The sequence below is a fragment of the Molothrus ater genome, chromosome 6, assembly GCF_012460135.2.
Source record: "Molothrus ater isolate BHLD 08-10-18 breed brown headed cowbird chromosome 6, BPBGC_Mater_1.1, whole genome shotgun sequence".
NCBI lineage: Eukaryota > Metazoa > Chordata > Aves > Passeriformes > Icteridae > Molothrus > Molothrus ater.
In genome coordinates this window covers 8,519,928-8,536,339 of record NC_050483.2, presented here as the reverse complement: position 1 = coordinate 8,536,339, position 16,412 = coordinate 8,519,928, and the positions used below count along the sequence as shown (strand labels likewise).

Here is a 16,412-nt window from a genome sequence, read left to right as displayed (position 1 = left end):
CCGAAGCACAGCGAGACCCGCGGCTCTGCCCGCCGCTCCCCGCCACGGCCGCGCGGGGGCGCGCTCGTCCCGCGCACCCCAGCGGGACGGGACGCGCTGGGCTCCTCCGCTGCGCGGGCGGCTCCCGGCCCGAGCCCGCTTTGGGGGGACCCGCCGTGCCTCAAAGGCTGTCGTGGGGGGCTCCGGGCCCCGGGACCGCCCGAACAATCCCCGGGCCGAGCGCCGACCCCCGTCCGCCGCCCCGCACGGCCTGCACGGGCCGCTCCCCGCGCCCTCCCTCGTCCCGCCTCCCGCCCCGCCCCTCTCGCGTGCGATTGGCCGGGCCGTACCCCCGCCGCCGCTGATTGGTGCTCGCCGCGCGCCTCATTAGCATGGTGCGGAGCAGGGCTCGCGGCGGAGAAGTTGCGCCGGAGCCGCCGTCGAGCGCTCGTCCCGGCCCGGCCCGCCTCAGCCTCCGCGCCCTCCGCCGCCCCGGCCCGAGCGGGACATGGCTGAGCGCAGCCTCCCGCCGGGATGGAGGTAGCCGGGCCCTCGGGGAGGGCTCCTGCCCGCTGCGCTGCCAATCCTCCCGCGCCGCTCGGGGCTCGCTAGGGATCTGCCCCTGCCTCACCTTTCGCGCTTGTCGTGCCGCTTGGCTTAGCCCGTCTTTCCTATGGCTGGGATATACAGCTCGACTCTGAAGACCCTGGAGGATTTAACTTTGGACTCTGGTTATGGGGCAGGGGATTCCTGCAGGTCTCTTAGTCTCTCTTCTTCCAAGTCCAACTCGCAAGCCTTCACCTCTTCTCAGCACAGAGGCAACTGGTGGTACTACTCGGGCTCCATGAACAGTAGGAATAACAGCTGGGACACCGTGAACACCGTGCTGCCGGAAGACCCCGAGGTCGCAGATATCTTCTCCAAGTGCCCTAAGCTGCCGGATCTCGAGGAGTACCCTTGGACCGATGAAGACATCGGCAGAATCCTGCGCAAAGGGAAGGGAGAGGGCCACGGCAGGAGCTTTTCGCAGGAGGCTGTCAGGCGGCTCTCGCAGCTGCTGCGGCGCGCCCTGATCCGGGTGTCGCGGGAGGCTCAGCGGCTCAGCGTGATGCACTCCAAGTGCACCCGCTTCGAGGTGCAGAGCGCCATCAAACTCATCCAGAGCTGGGCCCTGGCCGAGAGCTGCGTGCTGGCCACCGTCAAGGCGCTCTCCCTGTACAGCATGAGCGCCGGCGATGGGCTCAGGAAAGGCAAATCCGCCCGCTGCGGCCTCACCTTCTCGGTGGGCAGGTTTTTCAGGTGGATGGTGGACACGAGGATCTCGGTGAGGATCCACGAGTACGCGGCCATCTCCCTAACCGCTTGCATGGAGAACCTGGTGGAAGAGATTAAGGCTAGGGTTTTGGCGAGTCAGAGCCCCGACGCTGGAGGGGAGATCTCGGCTGAAATCCTGGAGATGGTTATCAACAACGATGCGGAACTTTGGGGAGTGTTGCAACCTTACGAGCACCTCATCTGTGGGAAAAACGCTAATGGTAAGATCCAGCTTTTACGGTCTGTTGTCTTCGTACTAGCAAGCTTTACTGTAAAAGTCCTCACTCTCTGTGGACTTGGGGTTTTTCTGGGTTTTCTTTGCATCTGGATTGCATCTTGCTCGTGGTTTGTGTGTGCGTAAAGGAGGCATGACGGTCCTGCCAGGCAAGAATCCTCTTGCTCTGTCCTTAAGAGGTACCAGGTTATAAAAGGCTGTGGGAACCCAAGCCCTGTTGTCCTAACAAATATCTGACTACACCAGCTGCTGTTTTGAGCATTTCCTCTCTAACTGGCGTGTAAATATGTTCTCTGTAACCCTAAGATGAAATGTGCTTTACAAGCTGCTGTCCAGAAAGTACCCCTGTATCTCTTTTAAGCAAAATTTATCTTACAGTGAGTATCTGGTAGTTTCATCTTAAAGATGCTGTTACCACGTACAGCCTGGAGAGGGAAAACAACGTTAATTTTTTTTTTCCTTTGCGGTTGTAAAATGCACTTTATGAGTAAAAAACTTTGAACTTGTATACTTTGGAATTCCTTGTAACTCAGCAGAAACCTGTGGTGTCCTTTCCTGCCATAAACAAGGGCGCGTGTGTGAGCGTAGGACGGTGTCTCAGTGATGAGAATAACACAGTGTTTAAGGTACTTACCGCTGCCATTTGTTTGGAAAGCAAAGTTTCCGAACACTTAAGCAGATAGAGGAATGTTGGCATCTTCTTTCGGGAGCGAGGAGCAGTTTGGAAGGCTTAAGCCGTGACAGTTGTGTTAAGGAGCTGCACTGTTTGTTTTGCATAGTCACACTGAGGAATACCGTATTTTTCCCATGGAAAATTCAAGGAAACGTCCAGTTTAGAAAAGTATTTTGTGTACCACCCACGGTTTCATGACTTTTGCTGGCCTCTGTTACGGTCGACTATTTCATGCTTAATACGTTTGTGATTTAACTCTATAAAACCAAGGGGCTTTTCAGAAGGGAATCTCATAGCGAGAGAAGTAAAGGAGCTGTTTTGATTTGAGGGGGAAAAACCCTTTGAAATTGTCAGAGATGGGCTGACTCACCTTCTCCTCCCTGGGTGCATTGATTTCCTGCAGTTTTTCCATACCCAGGCAATTCTGTTGTTCAGATCACGAGTAGGTGACTGCAGGGAGTTGTCCCCGTTGGGTCAGCATTACTAAACACTTGTGAAATAAATGTGAAGAGCCTTTTAGATGTTCTCTTGGCTCTGCTCCAAGGCATAACTGAAAGTTTCAAGGTCAAACACAGACATCTACACTTGTAACTAAAAGCGCTTGGGTGGTTAGAGAGGTATGAGGATGTGTCTGCCAAAACACTTGTCATTCTTCGTTTTTCATGGGAGTGTTTGTTTGCCACCAGCTCTGAGAAGAGGACTTGTTTCCCTTCCCTTTTTCCTTCTTTAGGGAACCCGGAGTAAAATATTTTGGTTCTGCGAACCGAAATGTAAATTTCAGCTCTTCTCTGCTCGGTACCTCTGCCACACAGGTTCTGTGTGTAAAGTGAAGAGTTGGACCCTCACTCAGTTGTTTTTTTTTTCTCTTTAATCTGTTTCTTAAGAGAAATTTCACTGGAAAAACTGCAGTGAGTGAATGGATGCTGGTGTTGAATGGGAAGAAGAAGGGTGAGTGTGCAGGGAAATGCTTATAAATATTCAGAGCACCAAATGGTCAGTTATGATAACGCTCCTGCACAGTGGAAAGCCAAGCAGTCTGTGGCCACAGAAGGATTGGCTTCTGTTGCCTCTTTTGTTGTTCCTGCCTTTCAGATCAATCCTGTCAATAATTGAATGCATTTTTTAAGTCTGGAAATTGAATAAAACCTCACATGAAGGCATCCTGTGATTTCCTGTGACAGTCTGTCACTAGTGTTTTACCTGACACAAGTCAGTGAATCCTCTAAATGGCTTTTCTTGCAGTTGGAAGGCCACAAATGGTTTTATATGGATGCAAAAAAGCTTGAAATAACTTCTCTATTCTTCTCCCTGTAGGAATTGTAAATGAGTAGTATTCACATCATTCTGCACAGTGCTTTCAAATGATCTTGTCTTTTACATTAATTTAAATCTGAAGTAGATCTGGCAGTGAAATAACTGGTTTTATTCCTGTTTAAGGAACAGAAAAACTTGCTTTACTGTCACTTTTGTTTCTTTCCTAGTAAAAGCATTTAGTGGAGCGCTGGTAAATTGCAAACTCGGGGAGTGTGTGTGTGTGTTGGGTTTTGTTTTATAGCCCTGAGTTTGATGGCAGAGATAAAAAGCACTTAGAGGTTCAGTTCTAGCTCCAGTCAAGCATTGTAATCCCTGGATGAAATCCGTGGCGCTGTCCTATGCAGAAGATTGCATGGGATTATCATAATGGACATTTCTGGCATTATGATCTATTGAATACCATTTTCATTATTAGATCAGGACAGCCTGCTGCTTTGGAGTCAAAGAAACAGTAAGTAAATACATAAATCTTCCTAAATTCTCATGATAGCGAGGTTTAGACCTGTATTTCTTCAGTGACTAATCTCTCATCAAAGACCACAGTCCAGTCACTTGAAGCTTTGGAGGCTGAAAGAGCAATGTTGTGTATTACAACAAATGTGTTTTAATCAACACCTGCTCTGTGAAGGGTAAAGTTTAAAATTCCGTCAATGCTTAAGGGGGAATTTTAATATTATTTTAAATAAATAATAATCAGTGGCTTGCTTGTTTATTTACCCTTTCTGTGAAGCTGTTCTTTAATCAACTTTTTTGCTGCTTCTGTGAGCCGTTCTCTGCCCTCAGTGCGAGTTCTGACTCTGTGCTTGGGACTTGGTGGCTCTGCCTTGGAAGGAGGAGGAATGACCCGAGCCTGTGGCCCTGAGTTCTTAATGCCCCCAAGGGTAAGGGTCCTCTTGGGCAGAGTTCAGGGGGAGTGTTGCAAAACCAATGCAATGCTGGAAAGAAAATGAAACAAAAGCAGCAAAAAAGATAAACAGCTACTGAACAATGTAGCTAATGAAAGGTAAAGCAAGCGTAAATTGGAATGCAGGTTTTTTTTTCTATTTTTATTTATGTGGAGATCTATATATGCAGTGGTGGAAAATGCACCCAGTGGTTTCACAGGGATTTTGAGACACTCTAATTAGGAATATTAGTGTCTATTAATTGAAAATGCTGGAGAGAGAAGTTGAAATCTGAACTTAGCTTGGGAATGTGATTCTTTTACTTGATCTGCCTGTGTTTGGTGCATGGTTCTTTAGACTCTGAGCTGTCAGCACTGCAAATACATTTGGATATCATTGCCCTGTTAATTACAGCACTTGGGCTGTAGTGAACTCTCTGGTTATGGTCAGGCACTCCTCTGTCTGCCAGTCCACCTGCTGTGCTGTTTAATGCATCAGCACATCCTGGTGCTCTGGAGATAGAAGTGTTGACAGATGTTTTGCCAAAGGAAAATAAAAAAGGAGAGGGGGAAGGGTTGGAATTTAACCTGATAATGCTGTTTCTTCATGTACCTCTTAGCCCAAACACTTGACGTTCTCCCTGGACAAACTAATACACAAATGAGTCTTGTGGTTTGCTCACCTGAGGATGAAGAAAAATAGGGTCTGAAAGAATTCTACTTGTGTTTTAAGGTATTTTTCTTAGGAAGGGTTGAGGGGGGAAATGTGTAACCTTTCCTCACAGTGTGAGGGAGTGGTTTGGACTCTATAGAATTAAACAAGGCATGAATTTTCTTCTCTCTAATATTAAATACTGACAAACCTTACCAAACATCAAACATGGGCTTAGCATTTACTGTCACCAACCTGTGTTTTTTTATATTTCACACTACAAGTTAAAAATTATAGCTGATTTTAACAGAGGATTTTTTAGAGCTACACTGTGATGGAAATTCCTTTTTATACCTGTCGCGTGGTCTGAAGTAACTTTATTTCTGCATAGTCACGGTACTGTATTGAAATGCAGCATGGGGGAAAAAATAATGACATTTCAATAAGGAGAATGTCCTTTTGTTATCTGAGCTGAACAAACTGGTGTGCTCATCAAGAGCCTCATCAATTTTAATAAGCTATCAGCTTCACAAGTCTTCAGGAAAGCGCTGCATGGTGGAAGGGGGGGGCATTTTGGGGAAAAGAGCTGCAATCAATAAATGAATTTTAGGGGAAATACAGGATTCATATGGTGCTACAGCAGGTACAGTTTACAAGGTGGCTTGTAAATTGTTTCAGAAAAAAATAATCAAGTAACTCTGTCTTCCGTGTTACTTTGTCTGAAGCAGGAGTTTGAAGCAATTTTGAGGATTCCTGGGCAGGAATTTGGTAACTTATGTACACACTTCCATGTTGGGTGAGCTGGGTGTAGCTGTGATCCTATTCCAACTTTGGCTTCATTCACCTCTGGACCCCCAGCCCACCTTGTGTGCTTCTGCTCCTACACAGCTAAGAGCTTGGATTTCTATCCACAAACCCACAGGGACAAATTCTTTAAGCCTAAATATTAATGCTTGTACACACATGCTCTCCTCTCCTACAGAAAACAAACCACCAGGTGCATATCTGCAGATGTTTGTGTTTTTAATTGTGCATCTTATGTTAAAGTACAGAGCAAGAAAGGCTGACCTGCCTATTTTTTCCACTTTACAGTGTGTCTGTATATATATTTTTAGTTATAGCAAAGGAAAATGAATGATGTAATGATTCTGTCTTAAATTAATCCTTCACATTGCTGATATTGCCTCATGGCAATAAAATTTGTGTCCTTTCAGTAAAATTATTAAAGAGCAAGTGCTGAAATCCCTCTGTCTGTAACTACCAGCAAATGCTGCTGATGTTTAGATTTTTAGTGAAATCATTGTTGCTGGCAACTTAACCCTGTGAAACAGAGGAGTTGTTTCTCTTGGAGAGAAAACTCTGTGACCTCTTTTGTCAAGGCTGAAATCTTTTGTTACTGCTAAAGTTTGAACCGAGCTAATATTGTTGGGGTCAGGACAGAATTTTATCCCTAAGTGACAAGAGAGTTCTGGTCTTTGGTTCATTGATTAATTGATTTTCCAGGTGAAAAAAAGCTGGTTTAGCTCAAAGATTAGCAGTGAACACGTGTGCAGTATCTGAGGTGCTGTTAGATGTAATTTTTTTTGTGCGTGTGTCAGCAGAAAATGAAGAATGAGCTCTAAATGTTCATGTTATTAGTAATAAAATGCAGTGTTTTTGATGTACATGTCTTCTGATCCTGGAATAACTGGAACTAAAGTAGAGATCTTGCAGCTGATTTTGCTGAACTGAGCCACCAGAGTGGGATTTTTTTCTCATGTACCCCATCTAATTTCTTATGTGATTTGAAACGCAACTCACCTGATCAAGGGAGGGTTGCTGATTGTCAATCAACTTCCATAACTGATCTATAGGATTATGGATATCATATATATATATATATTTTGGCTGTTATGACATCTTAATCCACCCTAATTTGGAGTTATTCCAAAACTAACTGCAGTAGTAACAAAGAGTAGTGGTGAATTTTGAATACATTTTGTTCTATTAATGGGGTTAAGATGAAACATCTTTTTACACTGAAAAATCTTGTTTGGGTAGTAATGTTATTGCAATGTTTTCATGTTGTAATAATTTGTCTCTGCTGATATACATCATATTATTCAATTACTCTAGTTAATGGTCCATTTAGAGCTTTCTTCATCTGTTTGATTTTTCTGTCCCTTTCCCCAGCTTGCTTTGTAATGGATGGGTCTGCAACAACTCAAAGGAAATGCTTCAGTTTATGAAGTCCTCTGATGCAGGAAACATAAGTAAAAGTACTGGAAACATTTATTTACAATAAACAATTCCAAGTTGCAGGGGAGGATGGGTGAAGACTCAAACACTTAATTAACTGCAGAGAAAACCGAAGCTGCAAAGTGCCCGCTTGCAGTTGGGAGCTTAAACCCAAAATCTTGGTGCTGAACTAGAAGTAAGTTGTTAAAAAACTCATTTTACAGCAATGCAAGAAAATGGAATAAGGCCAAAAGTGGTATTAATCCTGTGATCTTCACTAAATTAGCTGTTGTCCCTTCTTAAAGGCTAATGCATTTTACATTTCACTTTTTCTTGAGCAATTTGTCCGTCGTGCCAGCAGAATTAAACAGAGGAGAAACTGAGGCTTGTAAACACAATAACCCCACTGGATACTCCTGCAGTGCCCAGTTAATCTCTCAGCTGTCTTAATTCTCCTGAATGTTTGGAAACAAGATGAAAATAATTCTCCATTTACATTTGAACTCTCACTTTGCATTTGGTCAGGGCTGAGCTTTACAGTCTGTGTATGTGGTCCTTATTTATAAACATTTCCTGTTGTTGGAGACTCAGGATTTTGCAAGCTGGACATTAAGGAAAACCTCTCTCTCCTTGATGAAGTTTTGCCCCACCAGTAGACAGCAGGAGGAAATGTCCATTTGCTCATGTTGAACTATGAGAATTCAGGCTGATGAACAAAAGGGTAAAACCAATTGAATTTCTGGTGCTCCCTTGTTTTATTGGGATTGACTTATGTGGTATTTTGATTCTTAGTGCCTAACATGACATTCCAATAAATCCAAACAAGCCTGAGGCACCAGTACATCCAGGACAGTGGTGGCTTCATGCTTTCTTCTTTTACAAATTGGGCCCAAAGTACTTCAACAGAACTCTTGATTCTTTTCTGTACAGAAGAGCAGCTACATTTAAAAAACAAAGAACAAATATGTATATATATGTGTAAAAAACTGGTGGACCTTGTTGAGAGCATGAGTCAATTTAAGGGTTCCAAGTTGTGGATTTTTATGGAATACCAGGTTGGAAGGGACCTGAAGGATGACCTTTCAACCACATGAGTGAGGAGAGCCTTTGAAGTGGAGTTGCCTTGTTTGCATCACAGGACTTGTCCCAAGAAAGCAACAATAGAAAGAGGAAAGGTTTGTTCCTTTCACCCCCAACACATCCAGACTTGCCTTTGGCCCTGGGTCACAAGCCAGGCAGGATCTGTGAGCTCAGCCTGCTCCTTGGGAAGGGTTGGGATATACAGCAGGTGACCTGCTGAGCTAGGCAAGGCAGAGGTGGCTTTGTCAACCCCTAATTCAGGTGTCTGCCTGCAGCCTGCCAGGGTGGTGGCTGCACTTCTGTGAGCTTGGGACATGTGGGATGGAATTAATAGCATGGAAGTAACTTCTGAGGAAAGGGGATGATGTGCTCTTCAGGAGTGAACACTAAGGATTGAAGTTAAATGGAATTCTGACCTATAAAATCCTTGTTTTCTGAAACCTACTTGTTATGTGGTACTTGCGGGTGAAAACCCCTTGGAATGGTAAACTTCCTCCTCCTCATCTGCTCAAAACCTGTTCCTTAGTGCTGTGATTGCTGGTTGTTTGAGGAGCTCTTCTGTGGGGCAATGGTTTGGGTTGGTCTTTGCTGTGATTTTATGTGAAGCATTTCTCTGAAATTGCCCCTCAGCAGAGCCTGAGGTGCTGGGCTGCAAGCTGGGAGCATCATTAAATTGGGTCTCGGGGATGGTTTGGCACTCTTGGTGTGGCTTTGACCCAGACACTCAGAGGTCACTTGTACACCTGAGCACTTGTCAGTCTTGTTCTGGTTGTTTAATTATTACACCTGGACCATCTCTTTCTTAAAACCTGTTTGATGTTCACATCTTGCTGTACTTGACCTGCTTCAAGTCTGAATTGAGCAAAGTGCCAGAGCAATCTGTCATGAGGCTGCATTTGGCTCTCCCTGTCCAAAAATTAAAAAGCCTTGACATAAACCAAAAAAAAAAAAAAAAAACAAAAAACCCAAAAAGAGGGGAAAATGTACTTGAACAATTCCTGTAGTTTTTGTGTAGTGACATTAAAATGCTTGAGATGATGAAGAGTGTTTGTGGTAGAATCCTGGGGTAGAGACCAAGAACTGAAACCAAATAAACATTTCAGAGCAGCTTTTCAGTTTGTGGATGTAGATTTATAACAACTGATAAATTTGCTGTGGGGCTGTGCAAGATCAAAGTAAAAGTTGTTTATGATATTTTGGGGATGAGAGGAAAGGAACACTACAGAAGACATAATCTGCTTGTTCCATTCTTCAGTGTTTATAACATCACAGTCCATGCTGGATACTTCTGTCACTTTAATTTCTATCCCAATCTGGAGTCTGTTGCCTGGGACCTGGAGAATAAAGAAAAAATATAACTCTGTTTATGCTGGGACTTATACATTAAAAAGATAAGCATGCAGAGGCATAATTATCTATTATTTTTTGATCCTATATAGCTCTGGATTTTTTCCTTATTAATTCCAAGATGACAGTGAATAGATTTTCTTCTAATATTTACATTTTATTGTTTGTGAACCAAGCACACTACTATTGGAGCTGAAGGACAAGAGTTGAATATTGGCAGACAGTTAAAGTAGGGAATTGGGCCAGTTTTGCCTCATATTTATTCTTCAGATGATTTGGGTTTTTGATGTTTTACTAGAATTTAGTAGAAGTCAGTTTCTTGTTTATTTTGTTTAAATGACGACTCAGTACTCCAGGCAGCTCTGACTCCTATCAGGTGAAAGCAAAACCCAGGGTTTCAAGCTGCTTTTAGGCAGTTCACTCATCTTTATCTTTGATTCCTCTTACAAGTGGTTGTGAGGTTCCTTTTTATTTCTTTTCCCAGTTTTTGTGCAATTTCCTGAGATAACACCACAGGCCTAACCAAAACCTTAGGGATGGGTGTTTGTTGTAATAATATGAGAGATAACATATAATGAAACGTATTTCCTCTGAGGGGGTGGATATAAGTTCTCTTGAATTGCACATTGAATTTCTGCTCTTTGGTTGAATGTTATCTTCATTCCAGCCCCCCACCCTATTTTGTGCTCAGCTTGCACTGGCGACTTTGTTTAGTCTAGAGATCATAAAAATGTCTCCTGAGCTGCATTGATACAGTTTTATTACTATCTTAGTGTGGTTTCTGGTACTTTTAAGCTGTTATATGAATTTTATAATGTGTCTGTGGATATTTGCACTGTAGGGACAGTCGGACTTAGAGGAGGGAAGAAGGTGAAAAGCTATAATGGTAGTAACCAATTCATAATCTTTATTGTTGTTTTGAATAAACAATCTCATTCTATTGTCAATATATAAAGACTTTTAAAACTTCCCCCCCTGGGAAGTGTTATGAAAATTTCTGTTATGCTTTGTCAGCATATGTTGAAACTTTGGCTTGAATGGATGTCAGTTTTGCTCAAACCTGAAATAAGATCAGGAGATTTCTCAGAGTTGTTGTCAATGACCTGCTGCTGAAAAAAAGCTCAGAGTCCATGCACGAAGTGCTGCTTACCTCGAGGTTAAACCTTGCTGCAGCCTAAGGAATAATTTCCACTTGTTTTAATAGATATTGATCAATTTTTGCTTAGCAGGGAAGACTGAATCCTTTCTGAAGCAGTTGCCTGGGTTCAAAATTGCTTGGATTGAGGCCACATGTTTGTCTGAGGTGGTTTTGTTTTAGTGCTTTGTAATAAACTTAAGGGATTTACACCTTGAGGTGGGAGAAGCTTTGGCTTTGGTGACCATTTCTTCCATGGAAAACCTGGATTGGGGGATTTAAAGCATCTGTGCCCTGAGGTTTTGTAGCTGTGCTGGTGAGTGCAATGTAGGTGACTGGTAGGTTTTTGTTAATCTTATTTTGTTGATGTTAATATTATTTGGAAAAGTGTATCCATTCTCCAGCTCCATTCTCTAAGGTCAACGCCAGATGCAGAGTCTCCTATTAAAGCCATTCAAGGAAGATTCATGCTCAACACTTCTCTGTGGATAGCAACCTTGGAATCGTTTCTGGCACTTCTTCCCTGTGTGTGTAATTCTGTGGCTCATGTTTTTGTAGCAGACATGTGGAAATGCAGCTTTCACCACAGGTTATTTTGTGGGATGATGTATGTGCTACACATTTATAAATTTGGGGAGGGGGCTGTCTTGCTTTGTTTTCAGACAGTTGATGTGACCTGTGACCTGCTGGAATTGAGTGATTAAACTCTGAGTTTTCTTGTACCCCCACAGCAGTTCAGAATACTCAAAATTCTCCTGTTATAGTGTGATGATGTATATGCAAGGCTGTGTGATTGTGGTTTTTCACGTTCACTGCAGAAGGCCAGAGCTCCCCTAAGGCAAGCACAACTTATAAATGAAAACGAATATAATTTATTAGCATGCAGGTAACCCTTGCCACACAGCCAAGACTTAGATAATTCTTAAGTTATGGCAGAAGATACGAGCTGGCACGGGGCATTTGGCCTTGCACCATCTGCAAAGCCCGCACTCCAATTTTCTGCTGTTGCCATGGGCTGCAGACTCAGACAGGAAATCATGGTAGGATGGGAAAGGCTCCAAAATACACACAGCCTGTATAAGGTTTGCAGTTAAAAGGGACTTTGAGAGAACAGGCTATCTGTTCTGCTCACCAGGCAGGGAGAAGCAAAGCTGCCTTGTGTGTGCCCGTGCGCTTTAAATGTCCTGGTATGTTTTATACACTCATTTTTTTAAAAGCTGGAATTTTTTCCGCGTAAAGTAACGTGCAGAACTTCAAATGATCCATTGATGTACGAGGGGCCTGATTCAGCCTTTGCTTAATTGGTCGTGCTGGGCTGAAAGTGGAGGAGAAAGGAGTAATCAAATGGAGCTTGGGGCACATGAGGCAGAAGAGGAGCCCCTGCCTCTCCTTTCCAGGGTCTCGTTTTGGGGGTTTAGTTCTATTTTCAGGGATCAAGGCCTGGGTTCTGTGCACTCCAGTGTTGCTATGGGAGGCTATATGTGTATGGCCCATCAAGTGACAGGGATGCAGAAGGTGCTTGGTTAGTGGAGCTGGGTCACTTTCTAGCCCTGGGTAGATCACAGGGTCAGAGTTATTAATGCATTTTCCTTGAGCTGTAGGTTAAAATAGGCAATACTGGAGTGATTTGCTTTGGCGAGCAAACAGTTTTATCATCTGCCTATGAGAGATAAGCACAATAATCTGTGTGTAATGAACTGCACAGTCTGCAGAGCTTCTAGTGTGTCTCAAGTGTAGTGTAGGACTGGTCAGCTTATGCTGCCTTGACAGATGGGGGAGAGGATAATTTCTCCAGTAGTTCCTAATTTAATTTTAGTAAAGGAGATACTCCTTGACTAAAATTTCCAGCAAATCCACACTGAGCATCATGCTTGGGAGGCATTCTGGACAGACAGAACAAGAGCTCAGCAAACTTCTTGTGGTAAAAACCTGCTTTAAAACTTTCTCTCCAAGGCCCATGTGTGGTTTTTAATTCTGACTGAAGGGAGCCATATAAGAGGGTGGTTTGTTCACCGGGTATTTTCCAGTTTGGCTTGTGTATGTAGTGACTCTCCAGCTGCTTGGAAGAACGGACCTGTGACCAGGAGTAAGGTGAGGTCTGTGTGCTACACTGCCAAATACTGCTGGATGCACTGGGTGATATATTTGTCAAGAATGAGACTGGAGCTACCAATTAATCCCATTAGAAATTAAAAACTTCGGTAGGGTTTAACCCTGGGCCTGGGATCAGCGACTGAGGCAGTTTATTTCATGACCCTGCATCTTCCAATAACTGCTGCCTTTTTATGTGCGATATAATGTCAGAAAGATTTGCTGCTTTTCCTTTTTGATTTTATTTAAATCTGACGGGAGACAGTGTTCAAATGGCAGACTGTCTCAGCCAAGCCATCTGCCTGAGCCCTCAGCAGCGCATTGTATTCCTGAAAGAGCATTCTAGGGAAACATCCCAATTCTGAAAAGTTTGAGCTGATTCTACATTAAAAGAAGTGATCCAAAAAGCTGCTGGTGATTTACATGTGAACACTGCCAAGTATTTCTCTGATGAGAGTGCATAACAAAGGAGTGCTCGAGTGGTTGAGTAAGGCTGATTGGAACAATCTGTTGTGGGCTACAGCTCTTTCTGATGCTCCACAATGGTGAGAAGCTACTGTCACTTGTATTTAAAATCTGTATTTTGCTTAGAGGTACGAGATCTTTTGTTGTCAGGTCCCTCGAGCCAGTTGGGGGGGAAAGACAATATTTCTTTAAAATATTCATGGAGCTTGCATGGGCTGGCTTCAGCTGACTTTGTCACCCAGAGTGATTTCTAGAAGAGACAGAGAAGTTGTATTTGATTCGTCTTAATTGGGGCTTGATAGACACATTCTAATTTGACTTCTGGATCTGAATATGGATCTGCATTAATAATCAACTGCTCTCCTAACCTTGCTTTTTGTTCTCAGCTGTTAGTGAGGAGTTTGCTCAGGGAATAGCTGGAAGAATGTGTAGTATTTGTTGTGTGGACAGTTCAACTGAGGACACTTTTCTGATGTTCAGGGACAGCAGGTTATTCTCTGGGCTTGTTCTGTGATGAACAGAACGAGCTTTAGGAGACACGTGTGGGAGTGATTTCTTCTACTTTTTTTGTGATTTGCTGTTGAAATGAGGCAGGTCATATAAAGCAGCTGCTTATTTTGGAACAAAATCAGCATAACACATTAGAGAGCTCATTAATCACTTAGCTTGACCTTCATTTATTATTAAAAAAACTTATTGCATCTCTTGTACATTTTGAAATGCCAGGGATCCTAAGACATATGTTGTCTATTCAGATCTATAGGTTAAGAGCATCAAATAGTTATAATTGGGAGTAAAACCAGAACAGATTCCTGTTTAAGTGTTGACTCTGCTTTTACTCATTTTTAGGAGTGGGAGGTGGCTGTATAAATACCTGCACAAAGAACTGCTCTGAACTCTCCTCTTGTGTAAATTTTTGTCCTGGGATAGTGGCTTCTTCCCTTTGTTCAGTTTTGCTAACACAAAAGACTTTACTTTCCTAAAAGTCTTTCAGTGCATTAACCAGCTTCTGCATCTCCTCTCCCCTCAAAAATCCCAGTGCTTATTTTACAGCAGGACTTATTCTGTAGTTAAAACTCCAAGTTCCTTGGGGATGTCATTCTTATATATCCCCTGTGTAGTCCTAATGGTATGAGAAGAGCTTACTACATTATAATCACGTTAACTTGTTACAGAGTTGGGTTTTTTTGAGGAGTGGGAGTAAATTGATCAACCATTAAAACATAGATTAGTTTTGAGACTGGGGGAAGGGATCAGTAGATTTGGTCAAACCTGCTCTTTAACTGTCTAATAATACAATTATCTGTTCCTGCAAGCCAAGATGGGATCATAAGCATGGGACCAAGCTTCTATTCAGCCTTTATTTAAGGAGGGTACTCCAGCAGCATTTTTTATTTTATTGGGAGGGTACAGTCAGGTTTGTGTGGTCATTAATATATAGGAGTTCATAAAACTGGCAGCCTTAATTGGATAGAAGGGTTAGTAAAGCATGAGGTGAACCAGAATGAGATCTCTGGGGGTCTGAGTTGTGCCTCCTCTTAAAATACGCATGGCTTGGCACAGTGAGTAGCTGGGGCTGAGAGCAGAGTAGTATTAATTTTGTTTGAATAATGGCATTCATGTGCCTATGCTAATGAGTGTGTTCTGCTGCCCGTCCTGCAGATTGTGGACTGGACTCTGAGCTTATTTCACATCTCTAGTGCTTATTTCACATCTTTAATGGCTTCCTTCTGCAACAGAGCCTGTCTTGATTCCCAGTGATGTAATGGATCAGAACCTGACCTTGCTGCACTGCTTTTCCCACAACTGTTGTGCAGCAATCACACAGCTGTTCACTGATTATTATTTTTTTTTCCAATTGGCTTCTTTGGGATACATTATTCTTTGGCCTCAGCTTCCTAATGCAAGTCATCAGCCACTCTTTGGTAACAGCATTCAGACAGTGCAGGCAGCGGTGTTGAAGGCTTTAAGTATTGCTGAAGTGTTTGGGTCTGCTCAAAACGTTGAATGAACATTTATTAGGTTTATTTTTATTGGTGGGGAATTATGTGCTTCCTTTGCCTCTCTCTTTTCCTCAGTTTATGACAAGCTAAGATAAAAGCAGTATTTAATAAAGGAGTGAGATGTTTCAAGTAGAAATATCCCATAGGCTTTTTTTCCCCAGTAATGTTATGGATATGTGCTCTGTTACATTCAGCATCAGGGAAGTTGCATGGACTAGCAGTTCAATGTGTTTTGGGATTTATTTGTGTTTTTTTGGGGGATTTTTCAAGTATTTGTGATTCATTGTGAAAATATTGTGAGCTGATTAATTAAAGCTGAGAAAGGGTGGGAGGAGGAATAGAAATCAAACTTCACAAGCTGGAAACCTCAGCTGCAGTGCACCTTAGAGTCACTGAAATGCTGGTTAGGATTTGCTCCTGGAGGTTGCTCAGTCAATTTCCACTTCTGGTTTGACTCCTGCCAGAACTAGATCAGCTGAGTGATGGCTTTGCATCTCTAAATCTTGGAAACACCCCTGTGATAGATCCCACAGCCTTGCTCAGCAATCTGCTCACTTTTTTAGTGAAGAAGTTTCTCCTGATGTCCAGCATGAGGCTCTTAAGTCACTGTTTGTGCCAGTGCCCATGTGCTGCTTTATAGAAGAATTTGACTCCATAGAATTTTGTAGCCATGCTTCAAATAGTTGTAGGTGCTTTTAAAATTGGCCTTTAGTGTCCTCAAAGCCAGATTCTACAAGCCCACCTCCTGTACCCTCACAATTTCCAGGCAGAGACCATCTCTGCAGTTTATCCCTGTCCCACTTGAAGTGGGGAGCCTAAAACTGTGTTCCCCACAAACCTGCTGAGGCTGCTGGTGAAGGGATTGAGCAAGCTGGACCTCAGGATCAGCTGCTGTTCTCTGACCATTATCAGTACATTGTGTTGGGTGGTTTGCTCTCATCTCTGCCTCACCTTGAGTGCAGGACGCCTTTCAGGTTGGAAAGTGCTGCTGAATTATGTGGTTGAGGCTCTTTGAGGTGGAAAA

The 16,412-nt window shown here is 43.2% G+C and overlaps 1 protein-coding gene across 1 annotated transcript in view; it reads left to right on the top strand.

Moving 5' to 3' along the window:
• Positions 1-437: 437 nt before the first annotated feature.
• Positions 438-16,412, top strand: part of ABTB2 (ankyrin repeat and BTB domain containing 2) — a 111,479-nt gene continuing 95,504 nt past the window's right edge. The window contains exon 1 of the mRNA XM_036384923.2: positions 438-1,514. Within this exon, the coding sequence (XP_036240816.1) occupies positions 653-1,514 (862 nt within the window). The 5' untranslated portion in view covers positions 438-652. The remainder of the gene's footprint in view (positions 1,515-16,412) is intronic.